The 18,359-nt window shown below is 37.7% G+C and overlaps 1 protein-coding gene across 2 annotated transcripts in view; it reads right to left on the minus strand.

Annotated features, from left to right (window-relative positions):
- The window catches only part of LOC148845676 (uncharacterized), a 28,103-nt gene extending 11,917 nt beyond the window's left edge, over window positions 1-16,186 (minus strand). Inside the window, exons 1-5 of one of the 2 annotated variants that reach the window (XM_088953887.1) lie at window positions 15,858-16,186; window positions 13,673-13,872; window positions 13,243-13,375; window positions 11,393-11,637; window positions 10,415-10,586 (exon numbers count right to left, since the gene is read on the minus strand). In XM_088953887.1, coding sequence (XP_088810013.1) covers window positions 10,415-10,586; window positions 11,393-11,637; window positions 13,243-13,375; window positions 13,673-13,788 — 666 coding nt within the window. In that variant the 5' untranslated portion in view covers window positions 13,789-13,872; window positions 15,858-16,186. Of the gene's footprint in view, window positions 1-10,414; window positions 10,587-11,392; window positions 11,638-13,242; window positions 13,376-13,672; window positions 14,028-15,857 lie in introns of those variants that run through there. The other variant, XM_088953888.1, reaches the window with a different exon arrangement.
- Window positions 16,187-18,359: the final 2,173 nt, after the last annotated feature.

The following is an 18,359-nucleotide window of genomic DNA, read 5'->3' on the forward strand; positions in this document are numbered from 1 at the left end:
GCAAAACCCTCTAAGGGAGCCACGTTCAACTCTAACAAGCATTCTTTGATTAAATTTTTTAAATCCTTTAAACCCAAATCCCGCCCAACCACCCCTTCATCAGACTTTCGAAATCCAATATCAGGGCTTTTTCTAGAAAGCCCATCCTGACCCTTGATCTCATCCAACATCGGACGCTTCAGAGACACCCACACCCTTTCCTCTTCTTCTCTGACTTCTGTCACCGGAAAACACTTGGTCGAACCAGGGGCAGCAAGGGACTCCGTACAGGGATTCAGCCTCTGAGGGGAATCGTCAACATCTTCCAATGCTTGAGCTTCTAAAACAATTGAACTCACTTTCCCCTGCACCTGAAGAAAATTAACTTCCCTCACTCCCCCTCTCCATCTTCTCACCGACGGTAAGAGCTCAGGCCATATTTGAACTGAGAACAGGGATTCACCAGCCGCCACCTCCACCCTATTCAGAATGACCTCGCTTCTACGGACCTTCATCCTCACCCATTCGCAGGTGGTAACTTCAGAAGATGAATCATCAGTTTCAATGAACCCCCCACATACATCTCCAATGGCTTTGATCACACTTCGACACCAGAGGAGAAGCCGGAGACCAAACACCCTGACCCAAACGGAATCCGATTGGTCAGTCTCAGCTTCCACCTCCAGGTAGAAACATCCCGCACTCGTACCCCACCAATCCAGAAGGAGAGGATTACGATTCATCTCTCATGACCCCTGGCGCAAGATCCATTCAACTTCTACTCTCGAAGGACAAACGAACAGAAATAACTCGTTTGCCATCTTTTTCACCCTAACTCCCCATACCCCCCCTCCACACTCTAGCCGCCCATGCTTCCACCTCTCTAGCTTCCACCCCCCATCGGAATCTGCCCACCAGACATTTCCGCAAGAACTCCCTCCTTGCATCAACTGCTTGACTTTCTGTGAACACGATCATCCTATCCTCCACTTTTCTCACCTCCGAGGCACCAAAGTCAGGCCAGGCACCGGCCGCTGACACTTTACTGTAAGAAACATCAGATCTGATCCTCGCATCAAACCCCCCTCTCCGAGACCAGTTTCTAGCCTCCCATCTCCGATCCCCACCCGGTGGGAATCCGGAAAACGATCTACGAATCATCTCGATGGGTTTACACAAGGGTAACCACAAAACTATCATTAGAAACCATTACAAAACGAAATCTGTTACACAAAGGCTGTCTATTCCTTTGTCTAAATGCTAAGACACAGCTTTGACATTATACCATAAAAGTCAGTATAAACACTGCTCTCTACATAGTTTTTTATCAACAGCTCAACTCAACAAAGCCATACCCAAAATCAGTATAAACACTGCTCTCTACATATTTTTTGTCTTCTTTTCCTTCTTGTTAAGTCCAGCTACAAATAAAACCCCACTTCAATCAAGCAACCACCTTCAGAACTGGCAAAGTTCGGGGTTTTTTTTTTTGGTGTCCAACAGTTGAAGTAATAACTTCTTTCCTTTTCTTCAAAGCTATTTTTTGTCTTCTTTTCCTTCTTGTTAAGTCCAGCTACAAATAAACCCCACTTCAATCAAGCAAGCACCTTCAGAACTGGCAAAGTTCGGTTTTTTTTCTTTTTTTGTGTCCAAATCTTTTAATTTCTTTTTTTATCAGTGAAATCTTTTAATTGCGTTAGGAAGGACCTCAATATTCCTCCTCTCCAAATGATTATCATTAATCCTTTCTGACTCTAAGACGGCATCATTCTCAATCGCTTGCTCTGCTACCAAATTAATACCCTACTCTAGAACAAATCGTGCTTCATTCGGAGATCTGTCTTACTTCTCCACCTCTACAACTATAGAAACTTCAGCAAAAGTTGATTGTCCTTCTCTCCACCCTTCAAAAGCTAACCAGAATTTTCTTCCAATTCCTTTAAGACTTTCCTTGCAAATTCCTCTCCAGCCTAAGAAAAATAAGCCCAGCATTTTTCTCACTAACACCTCTATATTAGAATTGTTTCTAGATCAACTGCCCTTCCAACTTCATGTGTTTCATCCAGCATAATTGCAACTTCCTCTTCATTTTCAGCTCCCATTCCTACATCAAGTGGTTTCATTCTATAGATCCTTTTCCTTTGGTGGACTTTTGTTCTTTTGACCCACTTCATTTTCTCCCCTTCCATCCACTCCATTATTAAACGCATCCTTTTCCTTCTCCTTTCCCAAGCTATCCTCTATAGAACAAACTTACACCCTTCTTTAAATCCCTCTCCACCTCTTCCCTTTCCTCTCCTAATCTCTTCATAACTTTTTCCCTTCCACTTGTAACGACCGAACCATTTCCTCTGCTGTCAAGAAAGTATATTCTTATGTATGTCAAGAAAGTATGTTAATTTCTTCCCTTCTCTATTTTTTTTTTTTTAAGATTAGCAAGAAACTTAAGAACTTCATTAAATGATGATGAATCTGGTTAATACAATGAGGAGTTTAGCCACCCCTAAGAGACAGTTCCAATCCCCAACAAAGTTATAAAGGTTACAATAGCACCCAAAACAACAGTCTTTCTTGCCCAATTGAAAGTAATGTTCAGCTCCCATGTGATGCTCTCTATTTCCCTAAACTCATGCCTACAGATTCATGGCACAAGTTATTTATTCCTGGCCCAAGAAATGATCAGTTTTGAGTCTCCCTCTACTTCCAAGTGTCTTGTTTAGCAAGTCTTAAGCCTTGCAATAATGTCATCAGTTCGGCTTTTTTTTTTATAGGTAACCATCAGTTCAGATTTTAGTGAATCTCCAAACCCCAAAGGTCCTAAAAACATAGCCAACACTTTCCCTGTACAATCACTAAATACTCCTTCAATACCTGCCATTCCAATGCTTCCCATGGAGTTTCCATCAAAATTTAGATTTACTTTATTAGCTGCAGGGGTAACCACTCCATAACCACCTTTTCCCTTTAGAAGAAAATGCCACTTCGGTCCGTGCCCTTAGGATATCATTCACTGAAAAGTCTTTGAAAATATCAAGTGTCTTTAGCTAGTGTGCAGCTCTGATTTTTATAACTTCACAAACTTCCTCTTTCAATCTACTTTTCTCATTAAAGATCCACCCATTTCTTTCTTCCCAAACAGTCCACACTACTGCAGCCCGAATTGCTTTCTACATGATTCTTACCCTCTTTCTTGGTTGTCTTAGGAAACTTTGGCTAAAAAGGCTCACTACATCCTGCGGAGAGGTCCACTTACAACAGAAAAGAGAACAATAAAAACGCCAAGTACAAAAGAGCAAGAAAGCAATAAATGAGATAAGGATTCACCACTTGCAAGGCAAAGGAAGCACATGAGGTGATAGACAATTATTTTGCCTTCTTTTCTAAAGCATATCACAAGTATTTACCTTTCCAAGAAAGACTTCCCAACACAATACCTGAATTTTAGGTAGGATAGGCATGCTCCAAATCTCTTTCACAAGAAAATTCTCTCCCGACATGTTGGACTACAAGGAGGACATTGAAAAAGGAAACACAAGTAAAAACCCCATTAGGAGTACAAGACCACACTCTAGTGTCCTCCACTGACTGATCCAGGAAAGTTAATTGAAGTTTGTCCAACAATTGGATAAGTGCCTCACACTTACCATCCCTCAAGCCCCTTTTAAACCCAAAGTCCCAGTATATCTCTAAAGGAGAAAAGGTAACAAATCTCAAGACAAGTTGTTTATAGTTAGACAATGAGTAAACGCTAGGAAAAACAAACTGAAGGGGGCTTTCAGCCAACCAGAGGTCTTCCCAAAACAATACTTAGGGTCCACATCCCACATCGTATCTAGCGAAATCAATAAAAGTTGGTTACACCACCAGTATTGATTTCCAAGGAGAGTGATGTAGAAGAAGAGGCTACTTTTGCATCCCATCCATTATTCAGTGTCATGTGAATGCTTGCAATTACCTTAGGCCAAAGTCTATCATTTTCCAAAGGAAACCTCCATAACCATTTCCCTAACAATGTTGTACTCCTACAAATTAGGTTCCCTACTCCAAGCCCACCCTGCTCCTTAGGTTTCCTAACTTGCTCCCACTTCACCAAATGGTCCCTCTTCTCATCCCAGGTTCAAAGGAAATCCCTCATGATCTTCTCTAGTTGACCCACAACTCTAGACGAAATCCTAAAGGTGGAAAGGTAAGTAAATAGGTAGGTTAGCTAAAGTTTCACTAATCAAAGTTATTCTTCCACCCACTAAGACGTAATTTCTTTTCCATAGTGGATCTTTCTACTACCGACTTCCAAAAATCTTTTGTCCTTGGGTTTCCCCCTAACAAAGACCAAGATAATCTAAAGGAAAACTCCTCACCTCACACCCTAGTATCTTTGCCAACATTCTTAATTCTTCCTCCAACACATTTATCTCCGCCATACAAATATTTCCCCAAATTCACCCTCAGATTGGAAATAGATTTGAAAGTAGCAATGATTTCCTTTAAATTCATCAACCTCAAGTCATCTAGATTACCTCCTTTACAGAGCACGATTATATCATTTGCAAACTACAAGTGGGTGACTATCACCTCATTTCTTCCTACCCTCCAACCTCTAAGCAACCTCTCCTAATCAACCTTGACAATCATCTTGCTTAAGACATCTGCTACTAAAGTGAAAAGGAAAAGGGATAACGGATCTTACCCTATTCTCTAAGTAACCTCTCTTGATCAACCTATCAAAGTTGAATAATTCATTGAACTTAAGCACCCTCCAATCCACATCGTCCACCTATAACCTAACCCAATCTTCTATAGGATTTCAAGGAGGAAAGACCAATCCACCAGAACGTATGCCTTCTCTAAATCCTTCCCTTCTCTATTTTACTTAAGCACCCTCCAATCCACATCGTCCACCTATAACCTAACCCAATCTTCTATAGGATTTCAAGGAGGAAAGACCAATCCACCAGAACGTATCCCTTCTCTAAATTCTTAAGTATGTTAAGAATTTGAGATATTCTCTTCTTGGTACATAATCCTTAAACAATTCCTACTCAGAGGATCATCAAGAAGACTTTGATGATCCAGATAGACTAGCATATTAGGCTTGCCTTAATAGGGTGATGAATCTCAAATCACTTGTGTGGAAACACTAGAGCAAATATATGAGTGCTTGTTAGAGAACAAGTTCACTGAACCTGGCCCATTAAGAGAACAATCACGTGGAGTTTCATTAGTCAATGATTGTTTCTATTTGTGTAGATGATCCTCAGACCTGAGACGACATGGCTATTTTGTATATGAGTTTTATTATCCAGGAAAAATAAGAAGAAAAGGTAGAAGACAAGAGCGAAGAGAGGAGAGAGAAGAATATGAGAGAGAAGAGAGATTGAGAGGCAAAAGTTCTGGCTGGTAGCACCAACCTTTCTATTTATAGTAGGGTGTCCCAAACAATAATAAAAATAATATAGAAAAAAGACAATAGTGCCCTTGTAGCACTATAATTACAAATTCTTAACAGCTTTACCACTCCCTCTCAAGTTTGGACATAGATGTCAATCATATGCCCAACTTGTCACAAAAATCATTGTATCGCAAGTGATGTATGCCCTTCACGAAAATATTTGCAAGTTGCTCTTCAAAACTAAAATAGAGAAAATTATGTGGGACTTTTTATGACAGTCAAGGAATGGTAAGGACCCCACTTGGTAAATTGGGAGATAGTGTGTAGAATAAAGGAGCAAGAAGGCATGGAGATTGGGAATGTGGGGAAGAGGAATGTAACTTTACTAGGGAAATGATTGTGGAAATGGCCTATTAAGAGGGAGAAGCTATGGCATAGAGTGGTGACAAGCATTCATGGATCTTCGAAGTTAGAACAATGATTGGGATGTTGGTGTTTCCCTTCAGGCAACTTTGGCATCACCACCTAGGAAAGTCATTCATGGCATCCTTCCTCAGTTTCTAAACTTTGTCAAGTATGATGTGTTCTCTAGGAATAAAATATCGTTTTGGGAAGATCTTTAGGTGGGTAACTCAATTGTTAAGGACCTTTTTCCTTGTTTTCTATTTTCATGTATAAAAAGGAGCCAATTTTGAAGTTTTTGTCATCCCCACTACCTCCAAATGGTTTTAATTGGGATCTTGGTTTTAGAAGGGGTTTGAAGGAGGGTGAATCTAAATCAATAATTGGGCTTCTACAAATTCTTGATAGGATTTAGTTGGATCCTTATAAACCTGACAAGTATGTCTAGACCCCTAGACCCAAGGTCACTTGTGCATCTTTTTCAAATCTCTTTGCTCTTCTCATGCTTCTCAGCCTTCATTCCCTATTAAAGAAATTTGGTATAAGCAAATCACCCCTCCCCCCCCCCCCAAAAAAAAAGAGCTTTTTTGTTAGGAAGTCTTTCATGGAAAGATTAACACTATAGACATCTTGCAAAAGAGGAGACCTAATGTCTGCTTTTCCCTTAACTAGTACATTCTCTATGAAACTAATGGTGAGACTTGTTACCACCAACTAACTTTTGTCCATTTGTTTCTTGTCTTTGGGAGTGGTTCTTTGCTTTCTTTAGGTGCAAGTGGACCATGTTGGTGGAGATAAATAGGTTGTCCAATCCGTCCTTTTTTGCTTGACCAAGGAAGAGGGGAAGAATCTTTTAAGGTGCAAAAGGGCAGCATTGATATGGAGTTTTTGGGAGGAAAGGAATGTTGTTAGACAGTGTATTCCCTTAGTTCAAATCAGATTGCTATACATAAACATTTATGAATGAATAGAATAAGCACATTATTGTTTTATGTTCAAATTGGTATGCTCCTGTGAATTACTACTTAAACTAGAAACTTATGCAACCCATGTTAGTTTAGAATGTTCTCAGCCATTGGATAGACTTGGTGAGTTTATTCTAACAAGGCTAACACAATTGTGTTGCCGAATTGGTGGAGCATCTTGTCTCAATTGCTAGAGTTAGACCCCTAAATTAGTCAATGGGTGTTTGGAAGGCACTCTGAACTTGGACCAATTTCCAATCATAATTTTCAAGGCGCCAAGGCGAGGCTAGGTGACTGGGGGTTACCTAGTCACCTAGGCTGGCACCTAGGCGATGGATTTTTTTATGTTAAAAACATAGATCCTAGGGTAGTTCCCTAGGTACCATAACCATATTTCTTTAATAATTATTCATGATTTTCATAAGAAAAGTATAAATTTCATATTAAAGTATAGAAAATCAACATACTTGTTAGAAGAAAAGAAAGAAGGAAAATAAAATTCAAAAATATAGGGGTTGAACCCTTACTTTTGTTATAGGAAAATAAGAAAATAAAAAGTATTGGTACTTGGCAGTAGTAGTAGTAGTAGTAGTAGTAGTAGAAGAAGAAGAATATATGGAAGAGGAAAATGTGATGATTAGATAAAATTTTAAGTTCTTCCTTACTTATTGGTTCAGTTTTTAAGTCTTTGAGGGTTCAAATACAGCATTTAGCAATGTTTGTGTTGATTAAACCCTAATAAATAAGAAAATAATAAAAAAAAAATTAGTATATAAACACACAAAATGATTATTTTAGTTTAATCATGTCTATTTTATAATTATAAAATCAAAAAAAAAGAATGAATAAAAATGTATTTTATAATAGGAAGTAGAAAACTACTTGGTGATTAGGCGAGGCGAGCCTCAAAGGGCGCCTTGTCGCCTTGACAACTATGTTTGCAAGTATGCCCTAGACCTTAGAGAAAGATGGGCAAAACTAGAAAGTTGCACTTAACCCCATATTTGATTATGATACTACACTAAGTCTTGGACTGAACTACTTTTGATATGCCAACCAATGAGATCCATCAAGGGTCAAATATCTAGGCATGTTGGGGCAGTTTGGGAAATTGTCTGAGTGGGGTGATTATAGTGATAGGATCGGCCCCTTTGTTAGATAAAGTGAATATCAGGATTTACACTCTCTCTAATGGAAACCTAAACTGACAGCAGTGGATTTCAGTTGTATTTGAATCCGATATACAAAATGTATGTATATGTTATATCACTATTTTATGAAAAAAAATATTTGCAAAAAGTTTTAATCTCAAGATCCATTTGAGTGAAGAGTGTGACACTACACTTTGTAGTCAGGGGAGAGGTCCTTTCCTATGATGATTTTGATGATTTTGGGCCAAGAGGTTAAGAGCAAGAGACCATTACAAGGCTAATTACCTGATGGGATTTACCTTATATAAGTCTATTATCCTTAGTATTATCCTTGGATCTTCATAGGGTGGTTGAATCGAATGATCATTTATGTTTAAATGTTGGGCCCAAATTAAGCCCAAGTTGATTGGATCAGGGGTTCACTACCCCTTTCCAAGTGTGGGGTCGAACCCTTGTGGACTTATGTGAGACCTTTGTGGGTCGCATGCCATATAATGATCAGGCCTATGTAGCCTTGCAATCTAAGTTAGTGAGCCAGTAAAAAAATGGCCTAAAGCCCATTGCCTATGTGATTAGTTAAGTGATCACATGACAACTTAAGTTGTCATGTGACTTAGATCGAAAATGGGTATGGATCTAGGTACGGAGCACTCGTTCTATTAAGAAGATTATGCTTATCTAATTGAAGATGAAGTCTTGATCCAAATGATTTTTTGGATCAGCTCCTAATAGGATTAGGAGAGTGCTCTATATAAGGGACTAAGAGGGGAGGGACAATTCACTCTATTCTCTACATCCCCTTGCTCTCTTCTCTTCTCTCTTGCATCCAACAAACCCTAATTTGAACCAGCTGTGATGGGAGATGAAATTCATCAACCCTCTACTGTGTTTTGGGAAGAACATCATACACACTCAGGCTCACGCTACTACAACAAATCCAAGTTAGTTTTGAGACTGACTTTGTAGAAAAGGCATTGTTGAATCATCTTCACTCTTGCAACTGCGCCATCTTCAATTGGAGGCCGGTTTGGGTTTGACACTGGGTGTGAACTACAACTTTTGGAGTTGCTTTTGTGGACTTCGTATGAGGTATGATCAGATTCTAATTTGGGTTTCAAAGCTGGTCTAGTTCAATGCAAGATCGATCCTGAAATTTCAGATTTCAAATTACCAAAAAAATTGGTTCCCGGGTTCAGTTAAAAATACTTTTAAAATTCAGCCAGCAACTAGATCTAGTTCGGCCATGTTTAATTTGATCTCTAACCCTTACAACAAATGCAAGAGTGATCTTAGAGAAAGAAAAGGGGAAAAATCTTATGGAGATGTACCTATCAAAAAAATCTTATGGAGATGTACCTATCAAAAAAATCTTACGGAGATGCACAAGGAAGAGGGAAAGAATCTTGTGGAGATGTACAGGTGGACCATGCTGGTGGAGATGAGTACGCTGTCTAATCCATCTTTTTTCACTTAGCCATGAAAAAGATGAAGAATCTTGTGGAGATGCACAAGGGCATCATTAGTATGAACCGTTTGGGAGGGAAGGAATGCAAGAGTGTTCTTAGAGAAGGAAAGAAGCAAGGAAGCGGGGAAGGAATGAATAATGACTAGGGTTTGGGATAAAACAATAAAGAGTTTTCCTTCCTTCTCTTATGATGACATTTAGAGAAACTGAGGGGAGGTGGCAAGAAGTTCAAAAAGAAAAGAGATTATCAAGACAGTGGCTACCTCCTATAGATGGCTTCATTAAACTAAGGCAATCCGGGACCTTTTAGAATAGGGGGAGTTTTTAGAAATGAAGATGACAATATCACAACCTTGTATTCAAGACCAATTGGTATAGGAGTGATGCAGCAAAGCTAGAATAAATTACCACAAGATAGAAAGAGAGAAAAATAGAGAGGGAAGAAAGAGAAAAGAGAAAGAGATTGATTCCCATCAAGGAGACTCCTCTAGGGCTGAAATGTTTTCTGTAATTCAAGGGGTGCAGTTAGCAACAGATCTGAACATTGACAAGCTAGTCATTGAAGGGGATTCTAAGTTGGTGGTAGAATGGTTAAGGAATCCAGAGATGGGTGAATCTATAAGGGGATGAAATCAAGAAGTTCAAGTGGTTAACTAGCAACATGTCCATTCAGATTCAATGGGTTCAAAGGCTGTCTAATGGGTTGGCTGGTACCCTAGCCAAACAAGGATTTGGTAGGGGACCGTTGTATTGGGCACAATTGTAAAATAATTTGTATTCCTTTTGAGAGGTGGCAGCTCGCTCCTCTCTAAGGGATGCCTGTAAAGTTGTATATATCTCTTTGTCTCATTTTAATAAAAGTTCTTTATAGTTACCTATCAAAAAAAATCAACTTTTCCAGAGCATCTACTAAGTGGCATTAAATGGTCCATTACACTCTTAAAGGCAAGAAAAGAACTGATTCTGTGCATTTGACTGTGCTGATGCAGCAGAAATACCTAACTTTTAAGGAAAATGAAAGGAGGAAATTTACAAAGGAAAGCAATATTAGTAAACAACTTACCCAGTGCTTTTTGCCCAGCTCTGAAATGGAAAACCTCCATTGTTTCAATTCATCCCCATCAACATGGATAGATATGTTGGTCCAGTTATTATGGTGAAATTCCAATTTGTCCAACCCATACCCCATTCCAGCACCAATGGCTTTGACAAATGCCTCCTTCAGGCACCAGTATCTAGAAAATAGCCTAAATCATTATTATATATATCATAGCATTCTAATAAGACAAAAATACATCTTTGTAATGTTTTGTGCTCATATGACAAGATCATTCTATTAATTTGTTTCTGTTCCCAATGCAACATGTGCACACATGACATATTGGAGAAAGGGAGCACAAAAAAAAAAACAAAAACAAACACAAAAGGCATCCCACTATAATACAGAACAACAAACCAATACTGCCACCGCAAGCCATTTATACACAAAAATAAACCATATACACTTAAGTTAAAGGATATATTTGGCCATGATTGTAAGACATTGATTTAAAAAAATATATATATTCTGATAGAACCAACCAGAAAATAATAGAAAAGAAAATTATAAAAGCAATAGTTGACAGTTGCATGCATATGTCTGTGCATGTATGTATGCACATACTTGTGCTGTGTGGTTACATCCATCCATGCTTGTAGAAATTATGTACGTAGACTCTACCTCAAAACAAGATAGTGGCAAAAAGTATTGTGTCTTACTAAGTTAGATGCTTTGTGTTTGTGGAAAGAACTAATATTTAATCAAAAAAATTTGAAAAAATATTATAGGCAATCCAAAACAAAAATATGAACTTACAAAGTAAAAAAAGTTATATTTTATACAACACCTACAATTGCAAATCATCACTACAGGTTAACAAGCAACTGGGTTTCATGCTGTATTGCATTTAAGAAATACATTGCAGTAAATGATTAAGGAAATTCTTGAAACCAAACAACTCATTCCCCCTAGATAATCATGTGAAGGGAAGTACAAACTTACCTGTAAAACTGACCCAAAATATCATCAGAAGTGCCTGCTTTGATAATATTTTCCCACTCTAATCCTGTGAGGTATGATGAGAAGTTCCCAATGAAATCATGAGTTGTTTCCTGTTTGGGAATCAAAAGAGAAACAATATCTAACCCTACCAGGCATAATGGTTCAGATGCTATCGCAACATAATCTCCATGATGGGATGCATTGAAATTGAAATTAGGAAATTCCAAGTTCTGTTTATTATACTCCTGTAAATGAGAATAGCATCAATATTGTCAAAAAAAGTTATAATCACTGATGATGCAAAATTGCAAATCAATCTAGTGGATCTATGTTTCAAACCATTCAACTACTCATGGTGATACATTTTTATTTCTCAATATCTTAACTCAGATGAGATAGTAATAACCAAAAATATGGACATCATACAAGTTTAAAATGAAAATTAGTAGTTCTAAGTTATGCTAAACTAGACCTATTTATTATTCTTCTACATATTAGGGAAGAATAATAGCAAGGTTTTTATCTTTTCTTTTTTCTTGTAAGTTATGCAGTTTTTGCTGTGTGACATCATGCTCAACCTTGATGGCAATTCACCACTGAACCCTTGCTTTAGCATTGGTGAGCTCTTAATTATAATTTAGGGAGAGAAGTGAGACAGCTTTGGTGATTCTTTTACCACTTTTTTTACCCATATCCATCACTTGAGAATAAACTCCCCTTTTATAAACTAAAAGCCTAGAAGCTAAATTTCTCTTTTTCTTCTCTGGAAATCAACATTTCAGCCTGTCATGTCCGATCTATCCAAACCTAAACCTAGCTGTTTTCCTGTTTCCTTCCATTTTCCACCCATTTGATTAATAAAGCACGTATACATTAGAAAGAGAACAAAAAAGAGAGAGGACCCAAATAGATAGAAAAAGGGGTCAGGAACAAAGGGCAGGGTACTAGATTGAAAAAAACAACCATAATGAGCAGTGAAAACAACAATTACTATTTCTCATGAAAAAAGGAGTGAAAACAGAAACACAAGATAATGCAGAAGGAATTTGGTTCTAGACAAACAACTCAGCCCTGTATTCTTGCCATTTTTCAAGGTGATTAAATATGGGTTTAGCTGCCCTTAAGCTCCACAAAAATGGGATGTTCATTCTAAGGATAAAGCCCAAATCTCAAACATTAAAAGAAATGGCCACCACACACCATCACATAGGAAAAAAAATAATAAAAGCAGTCAATTTTCACATTCCACTTCCACTATGAAGCCCTTGAGCTCAAGAAGCTCACCAAACCTGCAACCTACAATGAAGTGAATGAATGCAGCAACCTCACCTTTAATGGTATGTTTTATTCCCACCAGGCCTGAGATACCATAAAGGTCTAGATGGTCCAAACAACAGTCAACATAAGGCTTGATAGTGTCACACTCTGGGCAAGGGGTTACAATGAAATTATCACTACTAATGAATGCACAATGAATACGAACTTTTCATTATATAGTCAAGAGAATTCCAAGTGTCCTCAAACCCAAGCTCCTCAATAAATCCCTTCAATCCAAAGGAACTGATAGATTTAATCGTATGTTAGATGTAATTTTCACATTGAAAACCAGTCGACCTATTTTACTCTATCTGATTCATACCTTTCCAGCATCATATATATTGCCCTCATTTTAATTCATAGTGAAATCCCGATTAACATAGCTATATGTGCAGAATTAAATAAAGCCAAGAGTTTGAATCAGACCCAAAAAAAAAATGTCAGAGTTACTACTGCTCTCACTGTCTCACTAAACATTTCACCAAGCATATACCATTCACTGAACAAGATCAGAGTCACAATTCTAGTCGTACCAGATATGGCTTGCCTTCAACTGTTCGCTTTATGAATATCTCATCAAATGGAATTCCCAATACTTCATGTACAAGGGCATACTGAAGCAACCGGCTAACAAGTGCCCGTTTTCTATCCTCCAGTTTTAAAAACCTAAGCACAACCAAATTCAATGTAGGCTAATCAAAACAACGAAAACCAGAATATGCCTTGTACAACAGCTATGTAATAGAATAAAATTCAGCAAGCAAAAAAATAAGATGAAGTAAAATAAAATAAGCCCAGAAACTAACTTCACTAAGGAAGAGAGGAATTTTAAGCATCAAGGAATCATGTTAAAAGGCAGATCAAAATATTAACAGTTGATACTGAACTACTTGCAAATAAATTCAGAGAGAAAAATGATGGATTACAAAGAAGATCGAGGCCTTGAATCTTAGAAAGGCTAACCTGGTGATGGCGGAATGCTCGTGGGGAGGAAGGAGAGAAAGGAGGAAGTAGAACTCATCGCCAGAAGGGCTCCACTCAGATACGTTGACAAACCATCTCTGAACACCCTTCTCCATGACAAACAACCGCTCTACTGTATATCGCTATAGAACCGGAAAGGAAGTTGAAAAGAGTTATGTCGCATCACTCGCGCCTGCAACCTGGCATGTTTGATCTCATTCATACGAGGGTCGATGGAGGAATTCTACCAAGCAACGACTTTGTGCAACTCTTGGAAACTGCCCAAGAGGCAAGAGTTACACTGCAGCCCTCTGCAGGTGGCAAGCACCGGAAAGAATTGGATGGAATCCTATTTGGCCACTGGAACCTATGTTTGTATTTGTACAGAATTTGTACTCCTTCCAAACTGAGCCTATGTTTAGAAAATCGACCCGGAACCGCTTTGGCCATCGGCTTTCGATTCAGTGGTTTGACTGTCCGGTTGGAATGAACTCATTTCAATTTAAAAATTTTAAAAATTATTAAAATAAAAAGTGGCCAAAAATCACTATCGAGGTCGAATGGGTCGATAGTTTGACCATCTGGGTCAATGGGCCGCTGATCAACAGTGTTTGATAAAATAATGGGTTAAGAGTGAAAAGAAACCAATTACTTGGGCGGTTCCTGGACCGAACGGTCCAATCTTCTGAATCAATGATGGTTCAAAAACACAGGAAGCAATGAGATAATCATGACTGGTGGGGTTTTACATGGTGTTGATGGCCCTCGAGGGGTGCACCTTGCATTTGGTTCACGGGAAGATTTTGGTGGGGAAAGGATAGGATGGAATGGGATGAGAAAAGGAAAATTGTTTAAAATTTTTCACGTTCCTGGGGTGCAAAAGGGAAAATATTGGAAAATTCAATCTTAATAAAATTTATTAATTAATTAATTGGATAATTAGTAATATTTTCATTCTTTTATGTTGTACTATTAATTAATTATTAGTATTTTATTAAATAATTTATAATTAACTAAATATTGATAATTAATTAATTAATTGTTATTAGGGTTGATTTTCCCACTATTTTTCCTTCTGCAACCAAACAATAGAACATAAAAAAATTTCACCCATTTTTCCGTTCTCATCCCATCCTTTCCCATCCCACTAAAATCTTCCCATAGGCCACAACTAATTGGACCTGGCACCATGCTCGTCCATATAAATTAATAGCATTTAACTATTTATATTTTAAAGACATAAATGCATGGCAATTTGGCAATAAGGGATAAGAAACCCTCCTCAACTTGTTACTTCACAACTAATTGCATTATAACTTGCCACTTGTGTACATGATTCAAAGTATCAATACGATACATCTGATACGGGGGGTGTCATATCATATCTTTTGAAAAAGATATGGTCTGATTTCTAAGCGTTTCGAACCCCAATTTTTTTTAATAATAAAAAACATGCTAAAAGCTTCTCAAAAAACCAAAATTTGAAAAAAAAAACTAAAAAAAAGTGTTTCGGCCTTTTCTAAGTACCATACAATACGACCGAAACTCGTATCGTATCGATACTTTGAACCTTGCTTGTGTATGATCAAGCAAAGCTAAGATCAAAGACACCACATTTTTGAAGCACACTTGAATTAGCAGATTTATAAGTACCTCTTCTACCTAGGAAAGATGAAGACAAATCAGTTGGATGTACAAATGCAAAGGAGAGTGGCTTGATGGTTACAAGAAAAACACCTGCTACATCACATAGGTTGTCATAGGCCATTTACCACTTACAGTTCGTTTGGTTGCCGAGAAAAGATGAGATGAGAAGGCAAAATTTATTTTCTCAATCCTATCCTCTTGTGTTTGATTGATGAGAAAATTTTGCATACACAAGAAGAAGAGATTTCACAAGCAATCTTCCCTAACAGTGCTACGCAATCTTTATTTGCTTTAAATCCCTAATCTTTGAAAACTTTTTCCCAACTTTTGTTCGGTGGGTGCGGGGCTGCAAATGGATCAAATCAAATTCAGATTGGGTGTAAACAAGAAAAAACCAATATCCAATTTGATTCATACAAGTTGTCCTATAAACACAAACAATGGTGACCAAGAAAATTAAAACCCAGAATGCAAAACCACACAACAGTGGCTACAGATAAAGAGAAAAAGCAAAAAACCCCATAAATCAAAAGGGTACCATTTCTCAATCCGATGTTGGATTCTTCAGTGTTAATATTGTAGAGAACACCTTCATAATGGATTTTGCTCTTCAATGTCAAGCTAATCAGGTTGTCGATGTAGAATCGGTCAACCCACCAGATCTTGATGCCTCTGCTGCCATGATTTTAGCAATAGAAGCAAATACAAGGCAGCATTCAGAGAGCTATTCTTTGCAATGAATAGAGAGAACCTTGCCGTTTTCCTTCTCAACAGTCGGCAGCATGAGGGGACCAATGAACATCATCGGAGAGCTATTCTTCATCGGGAACGTTGCCAGAGACTCAATCGTTGTAAACGGGAGGCAGTGAGAGTTGGCTGTGGAGCTTTAATTTTCTCTGATTCTCTCTTTCTCACCGGGGTCACACCATTTCGACGCGACCCCACGTCCTTGATTTTGGAAACTGGCACCACGCAGTTTCCCTTCCCATCTCGGTGAACAAACACCAAAAAATAAGAATCTAATGGGAATATTCCTATTTTCACATCTCAATCGCAAAAACCAAGCATACCTTAGGGAGGTTCCTGATAAGCTCACCGTGTTTATGCATCAGGGTTAGAAAAAGACCTTGAGGCCACACTTTGAGGTTACAAATGCAGCTCTAGTTAAGGATTTGGAATTGTTTAGGATTTGTTTTTTAAGTTTGGAAAGACATTTAGTTCGGAAAGGCCAACTTCTCTTACTCTCATGGCTAGAAAAATGTTGCCCAAAAAAATTCAGGTTGGTTTTTCATGTTTAGAGTTTGGGATCTTATCATGACTTTTTTGTATTTCTCTTGAATTCATTATAACTTTTCAAAACCTCTAAACAGCCCTTACCAATGAGTTTTTAGTATCCAAAGCGTACCTTTTGTCAAATCACTATTAGCGATCATCATTAATAAAAGTTGTCCACATAACCATTAAGTAATTAGCATGATGAAAATACCCCTAAACAATGAGGGAATTTCTAGGGTTATGTTGATGGCAAGAACTTCATTTAAAATGGAAGAGTTTCTTATAATTCTTCATGTCCACTCATCCAAAGTAAAGCTTAATCCACAAAATCTTACTATGGCTTATTGCAGATCCAAGTCTGATAAATCAAAAAGCAAATAAAAAGGTATTACAAATATAACAACTTATGGGGCACTATGAAAGAAAATATGTTTGTATGATTAAGATTTTCCAGAATAATGGTCAACATAACATAAAAGAATGGTAAACTATAACTAATGATTATATGAAATACTTTAAGGAACTCAAGACTTGAAAAAACAAAACCAAAGAAGTCTTTTACAAAATCAACGAGCTATGTTGAACATTGTATGCCCTCTATTCTAATTGATGTATTGTACATATCTTTGTTATGAATAAAATTTCATTCATTTCATGTATCATGGGTTTATTGTGCTAATTGACCCCTTAGTTCATGTAATCAATTTTTAAATAACCAAGAGAAAAGTAAAAAAGAGGAAAAGAAGAAGAAGAAGAAGAAGAATGAAATAGGAGAAATTGAATAGGTTAGTGGCATGACCCACTTCACCCAATTATATTAACAAAAAATAATAATCATAGAGTGGCCCCTTAAAAGAAAAAAATTACAGAAAAAACCCTAGCACCAAAAACATATAAGAACCACACCTAACAATACTCCCCCTTAAATTGCGTTGTGCATATACTCGATTTTTGCTCAATTCGTCGCCTGAAGCCCCAATTTACCCTGAACATCCAATCAGACCTTTCTGATCCCTTTGAAACACTAGAAAACCTAAAGAACCCGAACTTCTGCCCAAAAGCCCTTAGATTCACCATTAAATCTGCTCAATACCAATCCAATGACCCCAATCAATCTCCATTTACACCTTGACCGTTAGATCATACACTACCATTAGACCCATACATCTTAAAATACCTACTTGTGAAATTTTAACCCAAGATTCCTTTGTTTCCCCTCCATCAAACTAAGATTTCCTTTTGAGTCCTCTCATTAGCTTGAAAAACCCACAACCCAGATCTCCTTGATCATAACACCTTTGAACCAATCAGACTATACAATTGAATCCTATACACACCAAAACATTTTACTGTAAAGTTTCAATCCAAAATTCTCATCATTGACCCAAATTCTTACGATCTTAACCCCCTTGAACCAATCAAACATTACTACCAGATCTTGAATACTCTAAAATACCCACTTGTACCAATCCGACCCTACTAATAAATCCAAAATGCCCAAAAACCTTACCCTACCAAATTTCAACAAAAAAACCCTACTTACCCGCTCATCTAAAAAGATTTTGTTTCAGTCAATCTCATTGACCCGCACACACAAAAACACTGTAAATGCTTAAACTCATCTTAACCCTTCATACTTTGACCCATAACCCCACCATTAAATTGGAATCCAGGTTTGACCCTCTTAAACCCAAAATTGCCAAATTACCCCTAATTTTTCTAAAATTACAAAATTACCCTTAACGCTACTTATAAATGTAACCTA

Source organism: Nelumbo lutea, chromosome 7 (assembly GCF_056320005.1).
Source record: "Nelumbo lutea isolate HS-2025 chromosome 7, American lotus-T2T, whole genome shotgun sequence".
Lineage (NCBI taxonomy): Eukaryota > Viridiplantae > Streptophyta > Magnoliopsida > Proteales > Nelumbonaceae > Nelumbo > Nelumbo lutea.